The 22,756-nt window shown below is 35.4% G+C and overlaps 2 protein-coding genes across 2 annotated transcripts; one reads left to right on the plus strand and one right to left on the minus strand.

Annotated features, from left to right (window-relative positions):
* Positions 1-726: 726 nt before the first annotated feature.
* On the plus strand, positions 727-9,645 carry LOC140159213 (ciliary microtubule associated protein 1B-like). The gene is made up of 4 exons (XM_072182607.1): positions 727-971; positions 5,255-5,362; positions 6,533-6,646; positions 8,075-9,645. Exons 1-4 carry the CDS (start codon positions 923-925, stop codon positions 8,557-8,559), a joined length of 756 nt encoding a protein of 251 aa, XP_072038708.1. The 5' UTR covers positions 727-922; the 3' UTR covers positions 8,560-9,645.
* An 8,187-nt stretch (positions 9,646-17,832) lies between these two features.
* On the minus strand, positions 17,833-22,373 carry LOC140159214 (cyclin-dependent kinases regulatory subunit 1-like). Its single transcript, XM_072182608.1, has 3 exons — positions 22,206-22,373; positions 21,016-21,143; positions 17,833-19,662 (listed from the first exon to the last, which is right to left on the minus strand). The coding sequence occupies exons 1-3, from the start codon at positions 22,262-22,264 to the stop codon at positions 19,586-19,588; spliced, it is 264 nt and encodes an 87-aa protein (XP_072038709.1). The 5' UTR covers positions 22,265-22,373; the 3' UTR covers positions 17,833-19,585.
* Between the last annotated feature and the right edge of the window lie 383 nt (positions 22,374-22,756).

A 22,756-nucleotide genomic window follows, 5' to 3' on the forward strand; every position in this document is an offset into this window, starting at 1 on the left:
GGAAAGGCAATTCTCAGGCCTTATTGGCCTTCCTGCCTTTTCCGCCATATTGTATTTCTTTTGTACTTTATTGTAATTGATATATTTTTGATGTAGTTGTATAATTTTATATATGGAAATAAACGAATGAATAAGAACTGAGTTACCTTTACTGCGTCTTTTTAAACCAACATTACAAACTACTCAGGAGTAATTTCGTGATCCTAACATCCTATTTTTATGACACATATCCCGAAAAAAGCTTATTCCCACAAGTTCAGTTGATTCCGATCTTGCGTTTGTGAGAATATGCATAATTTTTGGCCATTTTCGTTCTTGTGTACAGATCGAAATACAAATTTGACGATATTTTTGCTAAACGAATATAATCTGCAAGAATGTTGTACCTAAACATTTAATGTAGCCAGAGGTTTCTAGTTTCTTTTTTGTGAAAAATGGGGGATGAGGATGTGGATCACGAAATGTCCCTTTAAAAGTAATGTTACAAACATTTAACTCATACAAAAATAGCCTTTTGAACCCCTTTTTTAGCTGGTGACCACATTATTTCGTCAGTACCCCAATATTTATATGTTGTCAGAGATGAGCTTTGATGTTGTTTGGAATAAACAGTGGCACCCGCAATGTTATCCTTCACGTTGGTCCTCTCTGTTCATTTCGGCGTCCTTGGATACGTCAATCAATATTCATCCTAACGACGGGGTGTTGTTAGGGAAGCTTTACAATAGACCATTTACACAGTAGTACACGACTCGCTTCCCGATAGGAAGTAATGACTATGGTGGATTTCGCGGTTTAATTTTTCCTTATTTTGTTATAATTTTAACAAGTTTTACAACTTTTTGAAGTGGATATTTAGTTTTGCATTTGCACTTGTGTCAAGGATAATTAAACTTGCGTAGCCACCCAAATAGTCATCAAAATGACGGAAGAAGGGAAGCCTGTGATCCAAATTGCTGCACGAGAACGAGGTAAGTTATGATTGGTATTGGGGCATGTAGGGGTAACTAATATTATGTGTGTATTTCTTTGTTTATGGTATTGGTTAGGTCTAAATCAAATAAATTTTGCAAACATTTATTAACATAAGTTTAATTATGATAATATGGGCAAACACATAGGCCTAATCATAAAAGTAATATCAAAATATGTAGATACATACATGTTTGTGACTACAATTTTTTTGTTTTAATAATTTTTGTTTAGCACAAAAGTAAATTGCTTTTTTTTTTCAAAGTCATCTTCACAAATGACACATCAGTCCTCTGACATCAGTCTACTTCATCAGACACATCAAATTTATGAGGTCTACCGTCAAATTGGTTTCAACGCCATCTTATCTGACAATGTTTCGTTCTTTATTTGATCAAGACTTCGATACTCTGATAAACCAGAGAACATGTATAAACCTGCATCTTTGAATAAACAAGATTCAAGTATATCAGTAGACCATTTTAAAGATTAGAAACACGATACCATGTAATATACATGGAGTTGCGAATTTTGTATATACAAGTGTTCTTAAAAGTTTACATGTTTCTACTAATTAAAATTCCAGTGTAATATTATATTATTTTGCCAAATGAAATATAGCTGAATCCTAATCCTTTTAGTTAATTCTAACTTGCAATAAACAGTGATAAAAGTCAAACTGAATATTTTTGCAATTTGAGGGAAAATGGGCTAAATTGTAGTCACAAAATTCTAAGACTTGGGACATGTCTAAGCATTCATAATCTTGAGTATAGGTTAAGAATTAGCTCATAATTTTAATATTTTATGTTATTTTTGATAATTGGTTATGTCATGAAAAAGATTTGAAAATGTGTTTCCAATAATTAGAATGCAGAACTTGAAATTAGTCTTTGTACAAGTCTTTGGGCTTGATTGTCACAGCATACGAAAAATGCACCAAAAAGGTATGTTTTTGTCCCTTATTTCCAAAAATTGACCAAATATTAAAATTTTACTTTCATTGTCAGTTAGAACTAACTAAAGGATTAGGATTTAGCTATATTGGCAAAACATGATATTTTTCGAATTCAAAAAAATTAGTGCTGAACATGGATGGAATAGCTTGGGTCTGACTCTGAGAATTTAGAGAGAGCATTTGTTTATGCGGAGATCATACAACAGGGTATATTTTCATATTTTTATTTTTCATAAAAAATCATTTCAAAATACAAACACGATATGGAGGAAAAACCTGGAAGACCAAAAATGCCTGAAAGTTAAAGTCTTTACCTAATCAAATTACTTAAAGGGCATTTCGTGATCCACAGCCTCATCCCCCACTTTTCTCAAAAAAAGTTGAGATTTTTATATCACTGGAAACCTCTGGCTACATAATGTTTATGTACAAAATATTTCTTGCAGATTAATTCGTTTTGCAAAGATATCGTGAAATTTGAATTTCGTTCTGGTGCACCAGAACAAAATTACAACGCATTGTCTATGGAGCAGTGTAATACACATAATCATGCATAACTCATAAATGCAAAATCGGAATCAACTGAAATTTTGGGAATAGGCTTTTTTCGTGGATATGTACTGAAAAATGTCATAAAAAGAGGATGCTAGGATCACGTAAATACTCCTTTAATCAAAAAAAGACAAGACAAGGGAAATGCTTTAAATTCTGTATAAGGAGTCAAATAAGGGCGACAACTTTTTTTTTGAGTGAAATATTATTGTTCTAAAGTAAACTTTTTTAGTTGGTGGTGCTGAAATTTTCATTCTTTTGAAAATCAAGAAGCATTATCCCTCAGAATACGATTTAAACACAAACAATTTATGTGTACTCTCTTTTCAAAATCAATATAAAATTTAACCATCATTATTATGGGTGCTGTGAAAATCATGCACAATTGATTTTTGTTTTTGTTGAAGTCAATTAGGTCAATGACTACTGAGTCACTAAGTAAGAACTTCTTTGATACAATTGAAATCAATAATGATATGAATGTGTTTATACACAACAGACCCAAAGTGAAAATATTAAGTGGTTGCTTTCAATAATATACTTTTTGTTGATTTATAAAAACATAGCAACAATAATCAAAAGTTAAATGGATAAACATTAGTGAGTCTAGATTAAGCACAGAATACCAACCCTAATTTCTGAAAATCCAAACACACTTTGTTTCCAGTCTGTATTTTTTAAAAACTCTAATTGACCAAAAAATACATGTTTTAAACCAAATTTATCACTTTAACATGTAAACAATAGCATAATAATTGTAGGTTATACATTATTTAGGCAACTACATGTATATTTAAACAGTCAGAGATTTTACTTTAAAAAAAGTGAGGCCAAACACACATTTTTAAGTCGAAAGGGCATATTAACGACTCATTTTAATACAATTTATGTTTATGATCTTTCACAAAGGAAATGAAACAAAAAAGTTTTAATTTTGTCAAAAAAGGTATTCCTAAGTAAAAATTCCAAGTATTGTAAATGTTCAGTGGCTTTATATCAGGGCCAGATGTCTAGCTGAGGTCAGGGGCGTAGCCAGCTTTCTTGGTCAGGGGGGGCAAAATAAAATTTTGGGGGCACAGACGAAAAAAATTGCAGTTGCATCATACAATACATAGAGACTGTATGTCTTTGAGGTTCCCGAAAAAGGCCTTATTGTGATGATGTGTGCGCGTGGCCTTGAAAAAAAAATGGTATTTTACACTATTTTACGCCCATTATCCCGCTAAAAGGGCTTTATTGTTACAATGTAATGGTAGCGTAGAAGCTGAAAAATTTTGTATTTTACACTATTTTGGCCCTGATGATTTTTGCTAGAAAAGGGCTCCTTGCCCTTTTTCTTTTCCTTTGCCCTCCTGATTTTCTCTTTCATTTTTTGTCAGAGGGCACTTTTTCTTTCATTTTTTTTTGTCAGGGGGCACTCTGCCCCCCTGCTGGCTACGCTACTGGCTGAGGTGACTACGATAATAAAATTCTTCACATTTTTAGGGGGTTGGTTTTAGGGAGGGTGACATTTGCTTTCGAATGGGTAGGTTATAGGTGGTTGAAATTTCCCTCCGGGATTGAGTTAGCAAACCAATTTATTTGTTTGTGTGTGTGTGTGGGGGGGGGGGGCACACTAGTCAAATCCATACCCCTCTTTTAACAAATTTATAAACACCCCACGCATATGTCTGTATCACACCTTGACAACAGGAAACAAATTTTGTGCAAACTGCACTGTAGCACGCATTTTCCATATTCAGGGTCTTCTCCTAATTTATAAAAAATGCTTTCAAAAATAAATTATGCACACACCACACCTATAAATGCACATCAACCATACGTTGGTAAAACAAAAAAAATAGTAAAAAAAAAAAAAAAATGGCATGTATTTCCCAGGTTCAGGGTGTTCTCTGGATTACCCCCCCCCCCTCCGACATGTTACACCTTGAAAATTAAGTGCAAATGGTTCTATGCCCAATATCAGCAAAATACAGTATCTTACGCAGGCCCGTAAGCAAATGTCACCCTTCCTAAAACCCCAAATTTGAAAAAGTATACAAAAAGTCCCAAAATGTCAGAATTTGCGAGTGTAACAATGCTTTTTTTTTTCCACAAAATTGCCCCCCCCCTGGAAAAAGGTCAACTTTTTCAAAATCAGCCCCCCCCCAAATGAAATCCTGCGTACGGACCTGATCTTAGGGATTAAAAAATATGAAACAGCTCAATTTTAATTCTTTAGTAGAACCAACTCAGTATTTGGGTTTTTTTGGGGGGGGATAGGGGCAAAAATATGCAATTATGTTTTCCTTAATACAATTGCAGACGTGCAGTGATGTTCAGAATCTTGAGTATAAGCAAAGATATTACTCTAAATATGTGAACAAAAAACTATTTTATGTTAATTACATAATTATTGATTTAAAAAAATTGGGTCAAACCTTTTCGGGCTTTTGATGAAGGGGCGGCAAAATTGAATTTTCTTCAGCCCCCCGGGGTTGGGGCGGCCACGGTACGCCACTGTTACATGACGATAGAGGACATATTTTGCAAATATGTTATACATGCATTTGCGGCTGTTTGCAGGCCTCCACTAACTGAGGAAGGTCCCCCATTGCAGAGTGGTCCGCAGTTGGAGTGTAGGGTGTGTGTATGTGGTCTCGATTAAAGGCGATTGCACACGTCGCATGCACAGAAGAAACCACAGCCATAAAGTGTTTTAAGCCCAATTTTAAGCCGTGACTCAATTTAAGATAATTAACCAAACATCTTTGTCTTCTTGTTGTCTTGCAGGTCCTGGACCAGGACGCTATTGCCTACCATCCACACTTGGATCTAATAATGATATCAGAGTGAGGGCAGAACCATCCTTTTCATTTGGCCTTAAGTTGCCAAACTCAAGTGAGTATTATAATAGGAGGCCACATGTCACAGGGGAAGTTGCCCAAAGTTGACAAAATTCTCCAAAAATGCCTGAAATTTTGCAACATTTTATAAATGTTACGTAAAGTTCCCCAAAGCTGCACAACATTGTCTTGACCGCATTGAGATGCGTTGGAAAATTTTGTGAAATATGTGGCCACATTATGCAGCTTACGCTGAGGGCGAAGCAAATTTGAAAACTTTTGAGCATTTTTTCAGCAACTTTACGCAATTTTGAATGTTAAGCAATTTTGTGAAACTTTGAATAACTTTTGAGAAACTCTAAATCAAGTTTGTGGAACTAAGCATGATTTCGAGGAAGTTTTAAGCAAGTTTGTGAAACTTTATACAATTTTGACAATTTTTTACCACTTCAGGCAATTTCCCCTGTGACATGGGGTCCAATAGGCCTATAAGTAAACTAAGGTAGATTTGATTCAAATTCTAAACAATATCAAGAAAACCAAAATGCTTCAACAGTTTTTTTCCTATCAATGGTTAATATAAAGTGGGTGGATCAAAATTGCTGCAAAAAGTGAACATTTTGAGATCAAAAAATGCACAATGATTTGCCAAAAAACGCCAAAAAAAACCCAAGATTTCCCGAAAAAACACATTAAAAAAAAAAGGATAAAGAAGTTATGGACCCTAAATTACTTGTTATTTGAAGCTTTTAACCAGAGAAATACTGCTAAGTTAAAAATTCTGATGGTTTTTTTTCAAAGCTGGATATTAAAAGTTGTACATTTGAATTACTTTTGCTTCTATTGAACATGAACAGCTAGCAATGCAGTTAATTCAATGTCCCTGGCTGATCAATAGAAGCATCTGTGATAGAAGTAACAGTAATTAAAATGTACAACTTTATCCAGCTTTGAAAACAAACCTCACAATTTTTAACTTTTTAGCACTATTTCTGTTTTCTTTCTTTCAATTGTGGCAGCGAATACTGCCTGACTTCCAAAAAGTGAATCTTTTTATTAAAAAAAATATCAAAAAGCAGGCCTTCATGGATTCTTTTTGGAGGGGTTGCCACTTGCCAGGGGTCCGCACCCCTCTGCTTACGGGCATGTGCTATTATTATTACTGTGTTATTCAAATAGGTATATCTACTAACATGTACATCTCAATCTTTCATTTTATTTTCAGTTTTCCAGAAGAGCATAGGAATGGGACCTAAGTATAACATAGAGAAAAATGCAACCAGATTTGGCAAAGATGGCACACCAGCTTATTCAATCCTTGGAAGGCCAAAAGATCTTCGTAAGTACCCAGTTTGGTTGGGATTTTGATTTGAAAATACCACAAAAGATCATAGACTGTGAAATCCATTCAAAAATTATTACATCAGGGGCATGCCTTGTGGGATTCTAGACTCATTCCATTTGCTAACAAATAGCTGCAAAGTTAACAAGAACTGTCTTTAAAAAGACATTGCCAGGGATGAAGATCATGTTTCATGCCCTTATTAAAGGGCGCAGCTGCATGAAAAATAGCATTTTTTGGCAACTACTTATCAAATATTCTGAAACTTTGATGATTAACTGTCAAATGTTGTTAATATTTGACAATGTCATACTTTTTGACATGAAAGTTGACACATTGTCAAAATTAGTGACATAAACAAAACAAGTACATGTATATCAAAATTTGACACCTGTAATGTTAACAAGTACATAAGTGTATAATGTCAGGAGGCTGAGCTTTTCATACTCTAAGGGATACACCATTCGATTCTCGGGGGGGCATGGGAGTTTGGGTCAGGTGGAATTTGTTTTTTTCGCCACAGGAAGGTGGTGGAATTTTTTTTTTTCGCTACCTTTGGCAGGAAATTTTCCAGAACATTTCTAGACCTTTCAATCTGCAAAGGTTTATCGGCATTGGCAAAGTGAATTCTGGTAAAATATAATACAGGAATGAATCAATTAGACCTGCACTCTAAGAAATAAAGAATTCTAAATAGAACCCTTTTTGTCCTCTCAGGAGAACCCTCCCTCTTGAACCTCTCAAAAAGGTTCATTTTGGAGAACCCTTACAGGTTTTCTAAAGAACCGAAAACGGATCAGTATCACATTTTTGAAGCCATTTTCGACGGTTTTGGAACCATTTTTGGTTCTTTAGAGAACCTCTAAGGGTTCTCCTGAGAAGACAACTTTCGAACCTTTATTTCTTAAAGTGTGGAACAATACACATACAGTCATTGCATTCTGAATTATTTTATATAATCCACACTCCCCCTGTGGAATATTTTTGACATATATCTTCAACAGGGGGAGTATCTCCTTCCCTCACAGAGGGTATATGAAATTTGAATGGAAGTGCTTAATGTGTTCGTCCCATTTGAAATTCATAATACCTGTTTTTCTGTGGAAGATATTTCCAACATCTTCAACATGGGTAGTGTGGATTTTATATGGAATTCATATACATATACTGTAAAAGTAGAAATTTTCGCGAGGTTTTTATTTTCGCGAATTTCGCGAGTGGACATAAAATCGCGAAAATAAAAACTCATAAAATAACCTTTTGCATTAGGTTTCTATTGTAGCAATATCAAAACCGTGAAATTTAATTCTCGCGCAATTGACAAAATCTTCAAAATCGCGAAAATATCTTCTCGCGAAAATATTGACTTTTACAGTACTTTTTATCATTGTATTTTAATTTAATTCTGTATTTTTTACCACCCAGAGCCCTTCAACACACCATCACCCTATGCATATAGCCCAGAGAAATGCCATCCACAGGGTGAAAAACATGCCCCAAAGTATTCCATGGGAGCCAGAACACGTCTTAGGAAAAACGACCAAATCCCTGCATCCAACAGTTATAACCTACCCCATATGATTGGAGGGAAAACCATTGGAAGAACCACACAGCCAAGTTACTCTCTCAGAGGTCGACCCACCGTTGGCAGCTATCTTGAAGATATGGCAAAGGCTCCTGGACCAGGTAGCCACAGTGTAGTGGCACCAGATGTATACAGAGGCAAGAAGCCAAGTTATTCTATGTTAGGGAGAAACGTTATGCCTGGAGACAATACACAGAAGCCAGGACCAGGAGCACATAGTCCAGAGAAAGTTATAGTTACTAAGAAAGCAGCGCCAAAGTATTCCATAGGTTCTAAGCATTCAGAATTTTTATGTCCTGTTATAGTACCTGATGTAAGTGATTAACATTTTTGGTTTCTTTGGTAACTTTGCAACTCCTATATAACATGTATTGTGCTATTCCAGCTGAAATCCATACACCCCTGTTATCATGACCTTTAATCTTCAATGCAGGTTGTGTGAATTTCAAATGGGGTTACCTGAAAGGGTGACTCCATTTGAAGTCTACACTCCCTGTGTTGTGAAGATTCAGGTCATGTCTTCCATAGGTGTATCATGATGGATTTCAACTGGATTGCCAATTGAAAGCATGGTTGGATCAGTTTGAATCCACACCAACTTATTCAAACCAGTTCAATGTTTGAGCCATTCCAGATCCAGTTAAACATGTGGAGGTATTGGGATTATAAACAGTCTTAGCTAGCCACCCATCCACCTGTCATTTTGGACTGGCAGTTTGCTCCTGGGACAGGCATAATTAATGCCTCTTGGAGATGAAGTTCTGTGAACTCAAAACAAGACCAGACTAATAATTAAAGGCTACAGCAACTGACTAAACCCTCGGAAGGAGGGTGTAGACATCTGGTTTGTGTTTTCAGAGTCAAATTTTGGACATGCAGTTTTCACTAATTTGAACTATTAACCCAATAATTCTGATAGCAAATGAATTTATTATCAAATTGCTCACGATTCTTGTTTTAAAAAGTAATCTTGCCAATTTCAAAGCGACATTATGCACATTGCAAAAGAAATGAACCAGGAGTATGAGACCAACCATATGGGCCTGATAACTTAGGAAAACTTAGTCTTGAGTAATATTTGGGGTGACCAAGAATTGTATATCAAAACAGATTAATCCCAGAATACAGTCAGTCTACTCTGAAGTACAAAGTAGCAACGCGGACGCACACATCTGTACCAAATGATATTTTATCTACAGGAATTTGGAACATAGATAAAAATTCATTCTTGGGTAGCAATTTTCAGATTTTCAACCAAAAACAGTAAATAAAAATGTGATAATGGGCAAGCCTCAAAATAAGCAGATCTGGACCAGGAGCCACACATTTGGAAAAAGCAGCTCCTGGTCCTGTGACTATCTAGTGAACCAGGAGCCATTTTTAAAGAGCTAAGAGTCATTTAAATTTCAGTTGTACACATTAAATACAAAACCTGCTTTAAAGAAGGATTTTGTGATCCTAGCATCCTCTTTTATGACATTTTTCAGTAGATATCCACGAAAAAAGCTTATTTCAAAAATTTCAGTTGATTCCGATTTTGCGTTTGCGAGTTATGCATGATTATGTGTATTACACTGCTCCATAGACAATGTGTTGTAATTTCGTTCTGGTGCACCAGAACGAAATTCAAATTTGGCGATATTTTTGCTAAACGAATTAATCTGCAAGAAATATTTAGTACATAAACATTATGTAGCCAGAGGTATCCAGTGGTGTAAAAATCTCAACTTTTTTTGGGAAAAGTGGGGGATGAGGCTGTGGATCACGAAATGCCCCTTTAACTACCAGGCTCTATTAAAACAAAATTAATGTAGAGCCTGGTTCATATGATTTTGGTATGGACCAGGAGCCAAAATGTTATGACCATTGGGTAAATGAATCATGGGTGCCTGCTTATTTTGAAGCTTGATAATGGGTAAAAATATATACTTAAGGTTCAGTTAAGAATTATTATGCTATGTATAAATTTGCAATGTATTCAAATGTGAATTTAAGATGTTCTTCTTATGATAATACTGCTGTATATCTTTGCAAAATTTTGAAGTTTTTTGTACATGTATAATTACTTTCTATTGTATGCAGTTGAACTGCATAAGTTGTATATTTACATACTGGCTATGTGTAGATTGTATAATATTAATTAGTGTATGAGGGTATGTTAACCCTAGTAATTAAGTAAGACAATACATTATTTGAAAGGTTGCTTGAAACAAGTTTCTTATCCCAGGATCTCTTGGGCCTCCTATATAATAATTGCCCAAGTAAGCTACATGTATAGTGTATCTCATCTCAAGTTGAGAGAAACGCTGTGTTGGATTTCAATGTGGCAGATTTGAATCAGTGTGTTTATACGTTCTACGCTTGTGTACATACGCCCTGCAGGATAAGGTTCGTGCACAATTCAAATCTGCCACTGTGAAATCCAACATGGTGATGAGACAGACTGCATCTCTAGGATCCTTGCATAGAAAATCTATATTATTTGAAATTAATACATTTCAGGAAATTGCTTAAACCTAAAGTAAATAAATTACAACCACATCTACAGAATTTGTCTGCAAATCGAGACAAATTAAATTGTTAAAGAAAATGTGTAGGAAGTGTTGAGAAACACATATTTTTAACAACCAATTTAATAAACGTTCCTAACTTTATCTTTGTAAAAAAAATACACTCTGTATAGAAAACACAGATGGGCACATAAAAATGTTTCATAATAAATTTCTGGAAGCACAACAAATGTAATATTGATCATGGGCGGGCCCAGAAACCTTTTGACCCCTGGGGGTTAAAAGGTGACCCATGCAAATAGGCTGTTACTGGCGTAAACCTGCCACCCCACCCCAGGCACGTAGAAGCCGATAGATCAAACTAACCAGACTATTCAGGTTATGAATTAACAATGCCTTAATTGCTACCTCACTTTTAGAACTATATTATTTTACTTTTTAACAGACTATGGTGACCATTTTACATGTTTAAGGTGGTTATGGAGGCATTATAAAAGTGCTCTAAGCATGTTTTAAACAGATTAATTCAGTAGAGCAAAGTACACTGATCAATATGCCTTTTGTTTGAGTCAATCGGACATACGGTTTTCAAAATATATCAATTTATATTTTCTTTGTATCTTATTGTTTTTATCAATAATCAATAAAGTTAATGAGCTAAAATGACTGAAGCTCATTAACATATAATTTTGCCAATATAAAACATGCATAAATATTAGGGTACTTTTAATACTTTTGACCTGAAAGTTGGTCAAAGTGTTTCTAATATGTTCTAATGTATTAAAAGTGAAGCCTGAACATTTATGCATTGCATATTTGCATAATTAATTAGCATTTAAAAATTAGCTCATTAATAATGCAAATATGCAGTCCTTTTTAGCTCATTAACTATATTATTATTGACAAATACAAAGACTGACAATAGAAAAATAAATATAAATTGATATATTTTGAAAACCATATTAATAAAGCCTTTACAGTCCGATTAGCTCAAAAAAAGGCATATTGATCAGTGTACTTTGGATCAAACTGAATTAATCTGTTAAAAACATGCATTTAGAGCACTTTTATAATGCCTCCATAACCACCTTAAGTAAGTATACAAGTAGTGTAATACAATGTAATGTTTAAAATGAACTCCTCAAAAAGTTTGGAAAGTTTTTTCAAGCATTTGCATCTCAGATTATTCGTGACATGCTTGTATCGTGTTGAATATCAAATGGGCAGCTAATTTACACCACATTTGAAACAATCACCTTTTTTACAACTGAGTACACATCTTATGAATATGAATGTATGGATCTCAAACAGAATTTGAGATATAGATGCTTGAAAAAACTTTTTAGGAGTTTAGTAGTTACAGTGGAACCTCATGAACACAAAATTGTCAGGGACTTGGATTTTAGTTTGTGTTAACAGGATTTTATGTTATCAGGTCATAAGATGTATACATTGTATAGGACTTACAAGATATTTTGTGTTATTAATTAATGTATTAACTTTGTATTAACATATTTGTGTTAACAAGTTTCCACTATACCGTAAAGATTCTCTTAATGGTGCATGGGCTCCCTTGATTTAGTTTGGGCCTAAAACTAAAAATGCCCTCCCATAAAAACCCACTAGCAAATAAGCTTAATTTTTGTTAGGATTTTCGGAGGGAGCTCTTGACTATTATATGAAATTTACCCAAGTAGCCCATGTGCACCATCAGGCAAATCTTTATGTGTTCTTTCATTTTAGACACATGAGATCAAATAAAACCAGTTTAGAAATTTAGACATTAGGCTGAGGCACCCTATTAAGCGTAATAGCTTTGGATATTTAATCATTTTTCACCCGACTTACCTGGGTGAAAAATCAATAAAATAATTAAATGTCCTAAGCTAATGTTAGATAGGGTGCCTCCACCTAATGATGCATTATTGACAGAACCAAGGCCCTATATGTGCTGGTTTCTCAAAGCTCTCATGCCATGTGTAGAGGACATGCCAGGCTTCATAGCTAATGTTGCATGTACATTACTTTATTTTTATATGGCCAAATCTCTAAATCATCCAATCAAAAATGAAAACCAAAAAGTTTAAAGCTTTCAAAAATTGCTGTTTTGCAAAATGAGACAAAAAACCAAGTCCTGTAAATAGTTTGCATGACTCATCCCAATATTATCCGTCCCTGTAGCCATGGTAACCAAACTTTGAGAAACCAACCCTTTGCATCTTGCCCTTCAAACTTTTTACCAAATAACCTTGGTGTATAACCACAATGTCTTCTATGCACATACTAATGAGATGATGAATAAATACAAATTTGTAATAAAATAACAGATTTCTGTGTTGACTTTGAATTATTTGTATTAATAAGCCTATACTATAGCAGCCAATCAGAAAATTGGTTGCAAAATAAGCGGTGTATTGATAATGTATAATTGCATTCAGTCACACCCATGCTTTTTAACACGTTCACATCACATAGCTTTTTCAGACACTTTCAGGGAATTACTAGTGTAGTCAGGGGCGTCGCTAGACCAATGATTCGGGGGTGTACAGCATGTTTTGCCGACGGAAATATTTTGTAATAGATTGTAATTGTAAATTGTAGACCCAACATTTTTTTAGCTGCGGGTAGCAGCTCTATAAGTCACCATGTCTCTCCGTTAGTCCGTCCGTTAGTAACAAACGCTAAAAAATGCTGTTACGTCAACATCGTTTGTCGCATGGCTATGGTACTTGGTGAGGGGAGGGCCTATACCGCCCCATACTGAAAAAAGAGTTTCAGTCCCGAAATATGCTAATTAGGTAATTAAAGGGGCATTACACGATTTTCAACAATTTTCTGCATTTTTGAAATTTAGATTTTTTGGATGCACATACTCTTCTGGCATTATTTGCATCAACATCGTTTGTCGCATGGCTATGGTACTTGGTGAGGGAGAGGGCCTATAGGGCAATTAAGGGAAATTTGGGAAAATGGGGGAAATTAAGGGCAAATTCAGGTGAATTAATTGAAATTGTGGGCAATTAAGGGAAATTGGGGAAAATTGAGGGGAATTAAGGGAAAATTGAAGAGAATTAAGGGAAATTGAGGGAAATTCAGGTGAATTAAGGGAAATTGGGAACATTGAGGGAAGTTAAGGGAAATTGAAGAGAATTAAGGGAATTTGAGGGAAATTGACAAGAATTAAGGGACATTTGGGGAAATTAAGGGCAATTTTGGGGAAATTCAGGTGAATTAATTGAAATTGTGGGGAATTGGGGAAAATTGAGGGGAATTAAGGGAAATTCAGGTGAATTAAGGGAAATTGACAAGAATTAAGGGAAATTTGGGAAAATGAGGGGAAATTGAGGGAAAATTGGGAACAGTGAGGGAAGTTAAGGGAAATTGAAGAGAATTAAGGGAAATTAAGGTGAATTAAGGGAAATTGACAAGAATTAAGGGAAATTTGGGGAAATTGAAGGGAATGGGGGAAATTAAGGGCAATTTTGGGAAAATTAAGGGAAATTCAGGTGAATTAATTGAAATTGTGGGCAATTAAGAAATCGGTTTCCGAACACTTGCGATGTCAAGACGCTTTTTTCCGAAAATCGTTTGGACATCAAAAGTGTCCGAAATCGGTTTCGAACACTTCGATGTCAAGACGCTTTTTTCATATGTAAAAACTTCAAAATTTATAATCTGCCCAAAAGTGTCTCCTTTTGACATGACACATCACATATAGGCTTTAATTTTGTTGATTTTACCAAATTTATTTACTAGTAATGAAATTGTACTTTTAAATTATCTCATTAGGGGTTTTTTTTATCAGACAGGGTATGCATTTTTGTAATTGCTTGTCCAAAATAACCCATGATTCATAAGACAAGTCGAGGATTTTTCCACAAATCTACTTCTGAGTTTGCCGGTTGATTTTTGATGAAAATAGTAAGTTTAAAAAAAATTACTACTAAAATGTTTGGGATGTTCATAAGGGTGTGAGTGAGTCCCGGGATTTTTTTTTTAATGTATTTATTTTTTCGGTTTTGTAGTATCCCTTTTTTGGTTGCAATTTCGGGTACCCGGTTACCCGCTCGAAAAATGCGCCGGGTACCCGGGCACAAAATTACACCCCTAGATGTTCAGTTGGACGAGGACAATCTTTTTTTCTGGTCCTGGTAAAATACTTTCCATCGCTTCATACTATACTAAAATGCAGCAAACCTTTGACGAGCGCGACTACCGTGATGTTGCAATTCGGCGCTAACAATGCGTACGGCGCAGTTCATTCATAAATTTCCACTCAGCAACAACATATCGCCTTAGCAGCCAATCAGAGACAAGTGCGTGCAACGCAGTAAATACCTTACAATACGCGCTCGTAAAAGGTTTACTGCATTTTAGTATAAACATGATGAAAAGGTGTTACCCAAAATATTTTGAAATTATGTCGTCACTATTGGAAGATACATCTTTGCACTTGCACAACATAACAAATGACGACATTTTGTCCTACGGTCCACTGCTCCACATTGAGGTCTACACAGAGAGCCACACGGCCCTGATTTGGTAAAACGATCTAACTTGAAATTTGGACATTTTGAGATAAATCCATATCTTGGAAATGTGAGAGCGCTCTTTCCATTGGTGATATCCTCAAATCACCACCGTGCTTCATTTTATGAGATGTGTTTAATAATTTATTTTATTCAAAAAGAAAAACTTCAAATATTCAAACTTAAAAGCTCTTTTTCTCGATACATTTTCAAGTTAGATCATTTTACCAAATCAGGGCCGCACAATAAAAAGGTTTTAGATGTTCTTGCCTCCTTGAACGTGCCAATTCTGAATCTTTTCTACTTTCATAAAATGTGTCAAAATTAATGTCCTCAAATTTTACCAAAGTATTCCTTTCACCCTACCGGTTCAGAAAAAGTACATAAAATGATAAAGTTGCATATCTGATTTTTTGAGTTATGTGCAGATCTCACTCAGGGAAATATAACTTACCAGGGTTGTTCCCTCGCTTGGTTTTCAAAGTCAATGAAAAATTCTATGGTCTTTTTTGGCATGTTCAATAAAGCATTATCTCATCTTCCCTGGCATCTTTCTGCTCATTTTGTGTGAACGGTCCCATAATGCAAAAATGTATGGTCTACAGGAGTCAAAAACTGACTCGGATTACAATGAAACGGTTCTTAATTTGTTTGTAATGTAGAAATAATAAGTTGGGAAAGGTTTCCACAGAACTTATATTAAGCAGGCACCCAGGCTTGTTTTACCCCATGGTTGCCCAGTTTTGGCTCCTGGTGTATCCAATATTTTACACTGTAAACTATAGGACCAGGAGCCATCTTTGGGAACAGGACACTGCACAGGAGCTCAGCTCCTGGTCCAGGCATACTTAATATAAGGCCTGACTTCTAAATGCTTTGTTAATGTAGGAATTCAGCAAAAAAGGTCAACCCTACTGACCATGACCTATTTTGTATTAATGTTTCCTACTCACTAACAAAGCATTATAGACAGTGCGACTTATTTTTAAATGATGTCAAGATTCAAAACTGGCACCCCCAAAATTAACAAAGAACCACTTTCAAAGCTTTTGTGGTGCTCTGTGTAGTAGACCCCTCTAAATTTGCTAACCCTGGCTCCCCAACTATTAATTACATTTTACTTCATTGAGACAAAAGAAATTAATCAAAAAAGACACCATCCATCATTAATGTCACTTTTCATGTGGGTATTATTGCAACTTTCATTTTAAACATCTTTCATGTCAGTTTATACTTCCATAATTAATACAATGTATGTAGCTTTTATCAATTTCAATTTTTGGATTCAAACAAAGAATTCCTAACAAAAAACAAAGTTAAACATTTCCAATGCCTTTTTTATAATCAATTTAAAAGCACTTTTGAAAATGTATCTATATTTTGTTTATCAAGAAATAAAATTAAGCTAAGATGTTAGAAACCCACAACACAAATATTATGTTTCTAAAGAATATTTACCAAGTAAAAGCAAGAAACTAAATTCTGAAATTATGTAGATTACTTTCAGCCTAGAAAGTTAGAAAATGTTCATAAAGTATCAACAATATTGAATCAAATTTTCATATAAGCATATTCTGTGTATTGCAGTGAAACAACACATAGTGCATAACAGGTGCAACCAAAAACTTTTTATATCATACAATTTTAAAATTTACTGTGCTCAATTTTTTGAGCACATTTTTACGTGTACATCTACAAGTCTGTACCAAAACTAATCAGTAAACTTGAATATAACTTGAGCAAATAAATGTTTGCCTTTTTAGTGGCATATTATTTTCACTTCAGTTTCTTTCAACTACACTACAAAAACAATACATTTTGATATCACAGATTCAGTGGTTTCCACTGATACAAATTAAAACAATAAATACAAGGGAGAGAGGGGAATGCTAGCTCACAAATTCTCCCTATTTCATCGACCTTGACCTACAAGATCCAAGTGGTAGTTGGGTAAGGTTGAATGAAAGAATACTGTTATATTAATGCTCCCTTTAATTCCTGACTAACACAAGCACTTGGATACAGAGCAACGTATTCAAAGAAAGAAAATCACAAACTGTTTCTTATTGAAAATAACAATAACAATAAGTATAAAATTTGCATTAAACTTTTTTGTCAAAAATACTAGACGATGCTGCCCCTCAAGTTGACAATGACAAGGTGTACTGATGTTTACAAAATGTATGCACACATAACTAGTGGTACGAAGGCCTTGTCTTTTGAAAATTGCTGGCGAGTGACAAATCACTCTCCTCAAAACTTGTCAGGTGAGCTGTAGGCGAGTGATTTTAATCACTTGTTACTTGTAGTATTTATTACACCAATAGTAAGCGAGTGATAACAAGCTCTCCTCAGCTTCATTTTAGGCGAGTGATCGCTCTCGCCTCAAAAGACCAGGCCTGGTTACGTACTACTACAGGTCCACAAGTCATTGATTGTGCATAATACTGGTGATCATAACTTCATTATTTTGTTGCTGGCTAAGTACTGTAAAAGTGGTATTTGCAGGTGTAATTTAACGCGATTTTGAGTTATCTCACAAATACATCAAACAAAATCTGTGCATTTTTATTTTTGTTGAGTGCATTAATTAATGCCCTGCGAAAATATCCACTCATACAGCAAGTTCGCAACCAATTATCAGCAATTGCTTATTGCTGGCATGACAAATTAATTTGACATGATTGAAGAGGTTATCCCATAATACAGTCTAGCGTACTGGATTTATGTTGACTTGTGAGGAAACAACCTATTCAGTATTCATACTTGGAAACATTGATGCATGATAACAGAGCTCTTTATTGTTTGTAATGTGCAACAAAATATAGAGGCCTTGCAATTGACATAACATCCCGTAAATTTGGCGGACTACTCAAATGCATTCAACAAAAGCATGATTGCAATCTACTGTGACAGTTCGTCTCACACACATAACCCAGCACTACTATCAAATAGGTTGATGACAACATTTGATTGAATGGACTGCACTCTGCCGTAACTACGGTGAAGGACACCGGCTCAAATCCTTTGTTTGGAGCCAATCGATAATTTCATGCAGGGCCTCTATACAATTTTGTTAGCCCACAATGACTTCTAAAGGGTGTCTATCATTCAGCAATGTTACAAGGATACAGGCTTTACTCATATCTTGTCTAGCTTGCAGTACACTGATGGTAACTCAGGAGATGTAGCAAATCATTGATTTTATAACGTCCAGTATATAAACTTGACCAAGCATGAGAAATTTGTAAAAAACATTAATGGGGGAGTTGTCACTTTAAGGGGGTACTACACCCCCTGATAAATTGTGACTAATTTTGCATTTTTCTCGAAAAATAACTACACACTGGTATCAATTATGTATATTATAGGGCCAAGGAATCCAATTGCTTCACTGAAATTTCAGTGATTCAAGACAAGTGGTTCATTATTATAAAAGAAATGATGTACATTCTAGCAGTACCTCTTTTCTTACCATAAATGACGTACCGCTTGTCTTGAGCCACTCCAGTGTAGTAACTGGATTCCTTGCCCTTACATAACATTTGTTGGTAATTTTTGAGGAAAATGCAAAACAGTCACAGATTTATCAAGGGGTGTAGTACCACCTTAAAATCATCCTTGTATCAAACAGAATGTTAAACTTCATTCAACATGCACTTTAGACAAGATCAAGATGTAATGTTTTATCAATAGATAGCACAAAAAAGGATTGAAAAGACAGTAAACAGGTTCTTTTAGTGTTGAACAAAGTATAACAACTGTTTGGATTTTGTCCTGTTTCTACAAATGCAAGAGGGTACATTTGCTGAACTTTATCTGGCTTGTTTATAAAACAAGGATGCAAGTAATGTGGAAGGTGTTTGCAATTGAGCACGTCGAGCTTACTGGGGTATACAATTTTTTGTAATGACCACGAAATATGCTACTACGGCATCCAATTCCAATATAAATCCGGAATACTTGCTCAGTACTAATGCTCACATTGAACAGATCCAAAAAAACTTGCATTAAGAATTTTAGACAAAAAGCAAAAATGCAGATTCATTTTCACATCTTGTATTCTTTAGGCACACATGATGTTCTTGACTTCATCATCTTCTCTTTCGCGCCAACATCCTGATTGGCGGCAGAAAATATAATATACATATCTGTCCTTGTAAATATAATTTACACATTAGTTCCTGTACAAGATATTATATATACATGGTTACATTATATACAGGGGGACTAGGAATGTTAGTTCCTGAAGTGATGTGAAGGGACATTGTCCTGTGGTCTTGAGTTGGTTGGGGAGGTGGATCAGTTACTGTTAGTGCTGCTTGTTCTGTGAGATTTCTGATAGTGGCTGCTGTGGTACTTCTCTTCTGAATAGTAAAATGTGTGGTTCTGAAAAAAGAAAAAGAAAGCAATTAACAAAAATGAGCGATGAGCTTCATTATCAGTACAGTATAACCCATTAACCCGCATCATAAAATTGTGAAACATGTTTTTGCTTAATCAGCTAACTAGTGCAATTCAACTCAAAAACTTGGGAATCATAATTTTGGCACACTCAAATTGTGTGGTATAGCACAATGAAAAAAATCCATTTTAGATTGTAGATATCTGCTGCATGATTATGGCGTTTCCCAGTCAACTCCCAGCTCATTCTGCAAACCCCAATTTTAGGCATTTTATTTACTACACCCACAAATTTCAACTAGGCAAGAATTGTATTACCCAGTTGTATAACCACTTACAGGGTTCCTGCACCTTGAAGGACTTTCAAGGTCCAAAAGCATGATTTTCAAGGACTTACCACAAGTTCCACAACACAAAAATCATGATGCGGCTCTCCATGCGGCACATATTTTACAACGAATGTGACAGCTCCTCTCCACTCCCCAAATTTGGTCAAAATTTATACTTGAGTAACATTTAATCTCTCCCTAAAGAAGTCCTTTTCAGAGAGCTGAGCTTTCGAAACTACATGTATAGCAAGTGCCATCTTTGGAGTTCCGAAAGCTCAGCCCTCTGAAAAGGACTCCTCTGGAGAAAGATTAAATCTTACGTGTTTACCGACCTGATCAAGACCAAGTAATTTCAAATCCCAAAATTATACTTTATAATTTAATTAATTATAGAAAAAATATTAAATTCGTGAACATCGTGGAACAGTCAACTACGCTTGTTACTCCGTGACTAATCATGCTAACTACACACGCAGTACAACGCTACTCTCACGCGTCCATATTAGCGAGGCTATCTCGTGCATAACTGCTTACCATGCACAGCCAGTCCAGCCACGCAAAGAGTATGTTCCACGATGTACACAAATTTGATAATTTTTTCTATAATTGGATTTGATACAGCTACATAAATTATAATGCTTTACAAATCTGTTTCGCAAGGCCACAGGGCCTCATGTGCTTCTGAGGAGTGAGGCACTGTGGCCTTACGAAACAGATTTGTAAAGCATTATGTAGCTGTATCAAATCCAATTTATTATAATTAATTAATTATTTAGCTCCCATTTTTGGTTGACTTTACCTTTGGATGATTTCAACCATCTTGGATATCTTGATCTACTTACTTTATTTATAGATCTACTAGTAGGTAAAAAAATTCCCAATTTTTAAGGCCTTGAATTAAGGTTTCAAATTCAAGGACTTTCAAGGACCGTGGGAAGGACACTGCAAATCTCATACTAGGAAGTCAGAACAAGGTGAGGCATTTCTGCCCTGTTACGCATGTACGTACCTGGTTCATGCATCATATAATGAACCCATCCTTGACTCTGTTGAACTCCAATTCCCCTCCATTCTCCTTCTGACATCAAATGTGACTTTGGCACCAGTTTGGCTATATCCTTTGGCAACATCACATGCCTGTGAACAAGATGAAATCATGACATTTGAATACAATGTAAAACTAAATAAAACTCTTTACTTTATCGGATCAAAACATTCTGCTAATACTATATAATACTATAAATAGTGTTAGTCCACTCATTTTCTCCGATGGTCCCGCACATGCTGCAAATGTTCCGTTTACAAATGAACAAATTTTGTGTATGGTAGTAAAAATACTTGCTCCCAACAGTTAGTCGAGTATTTGATAAAAATATGCAAATCTTGCTCAAAAGATACAGTTGACTCATCGAAACAACTTCATGGAATTTCAACATAACCTCTGCTGGCAGGCTAGCTAGCCTCTGGTGTAAAAATTGTACCGCTGGCGCTGTCCGACTAAAAAACCATATGATAGTAAAGTACTCCAGCATCAAATTAAATGTGTAACTATCTTGTGCAAATTCAAAGCTAGCATGGCTAGAGAGTTCAAAGCTAGAGAGTAACCTTTGGCCAGGCTCCATGGGCTCAGCGTTCAGCAAATGCTTACAAATACAGCTTTACCAAGGGCAACGGCAAGGACTGCCTTTTGAGAAATTTGACATGAGGAGAGCGAGAGCAATCACTCTGACTCTCCTTAAATCTGATATACATATGTGTAGGAGAGTGATTTTTAGCTCTCCTTGAAGGCTCCAGAAGAGCTACTTACTCTCCTGCAAATTCCAAAAGACAGTCCCTGCTTTACCCCCCACACCAATAATACGATGACAAATGTTTCTTACGTCTATCTGTCGGTAGGAATCTTCATCAGATAAGCAAGTGAACATGTGAAGTCGAGCAACATCACCAACTTTGATAAACGTGCTTGGGGGTTTCTTTTACAAAACACTACATTTTTTCTAATTTGGACATTTGGCAGCAGCGACGACTGATGATTGAACATGATTTAGGCACTATCATGACTATTATATCATGTATATGCACGGCCATGTCACAATCATGACAATGCATGAATGGTCATTGATTGAACATGTTGAATGAATGTCGTGTCGTCGAAATGAAAATTTTTATCTTACGAAAATGTCTAACTCACAATCTTACCTGTATTCATATTTCTCGTCTGTGTATTTGTCAGAATAGTAGATATTTTTTTGAGACATGTTTGACACAACAGTTTAGAGAAAAAGGGTTTTGAATTAAAAACAAGCTACCGAGCAGGAGACTCACGACTCGTACGGTGACAAAGACAGGCAGGAAATGATTTGAACTCAGCGCTGGCGAAAGAAACGAGCAGCTGATTGGTCGGGTGACCTAAATCACTATTTGTGATTGGTCAAGCTGTACCACGTGACTTAAATGTACTCACGAGAAATTTAAAAAGATATATTGATTCCGTATGTCTAACTATAATAAAACCAATTTGATTAAAAATGATTTATATTATAAATATAAGAAATTATTATTTATGACTGCTGCAAGAACTAATGCATTACAATTTTAAAATAAAAACAGCAAATAAATTTTTAACCAATGAAACTAGCCAATCAGCATTTCCTTATTGAATACTGCAGGCTGACATTACTTTTTCAAAATAAATCATATTAAGTGGTTCAAAGTTAACAACGGAATCTTTATTAGCCATGCCGTAGTAG

The sequence above is a fragment of the Amphiura filiformis genome, chromosome 8, assembly GCF_039555335.1.
Source record: "Amphiura filiformis chromosome 8, Afil_fr2py, whole genome shotgun sequence".
In the NCBI taxonomy this organism is placed as follows: domain Eukaryota; kingdom Metazoa; phylum Echinodermata; class Ophiuroidea; order Amphilepidida; family Amphiuridae; genus Amphiura; species Amphiura filiformis.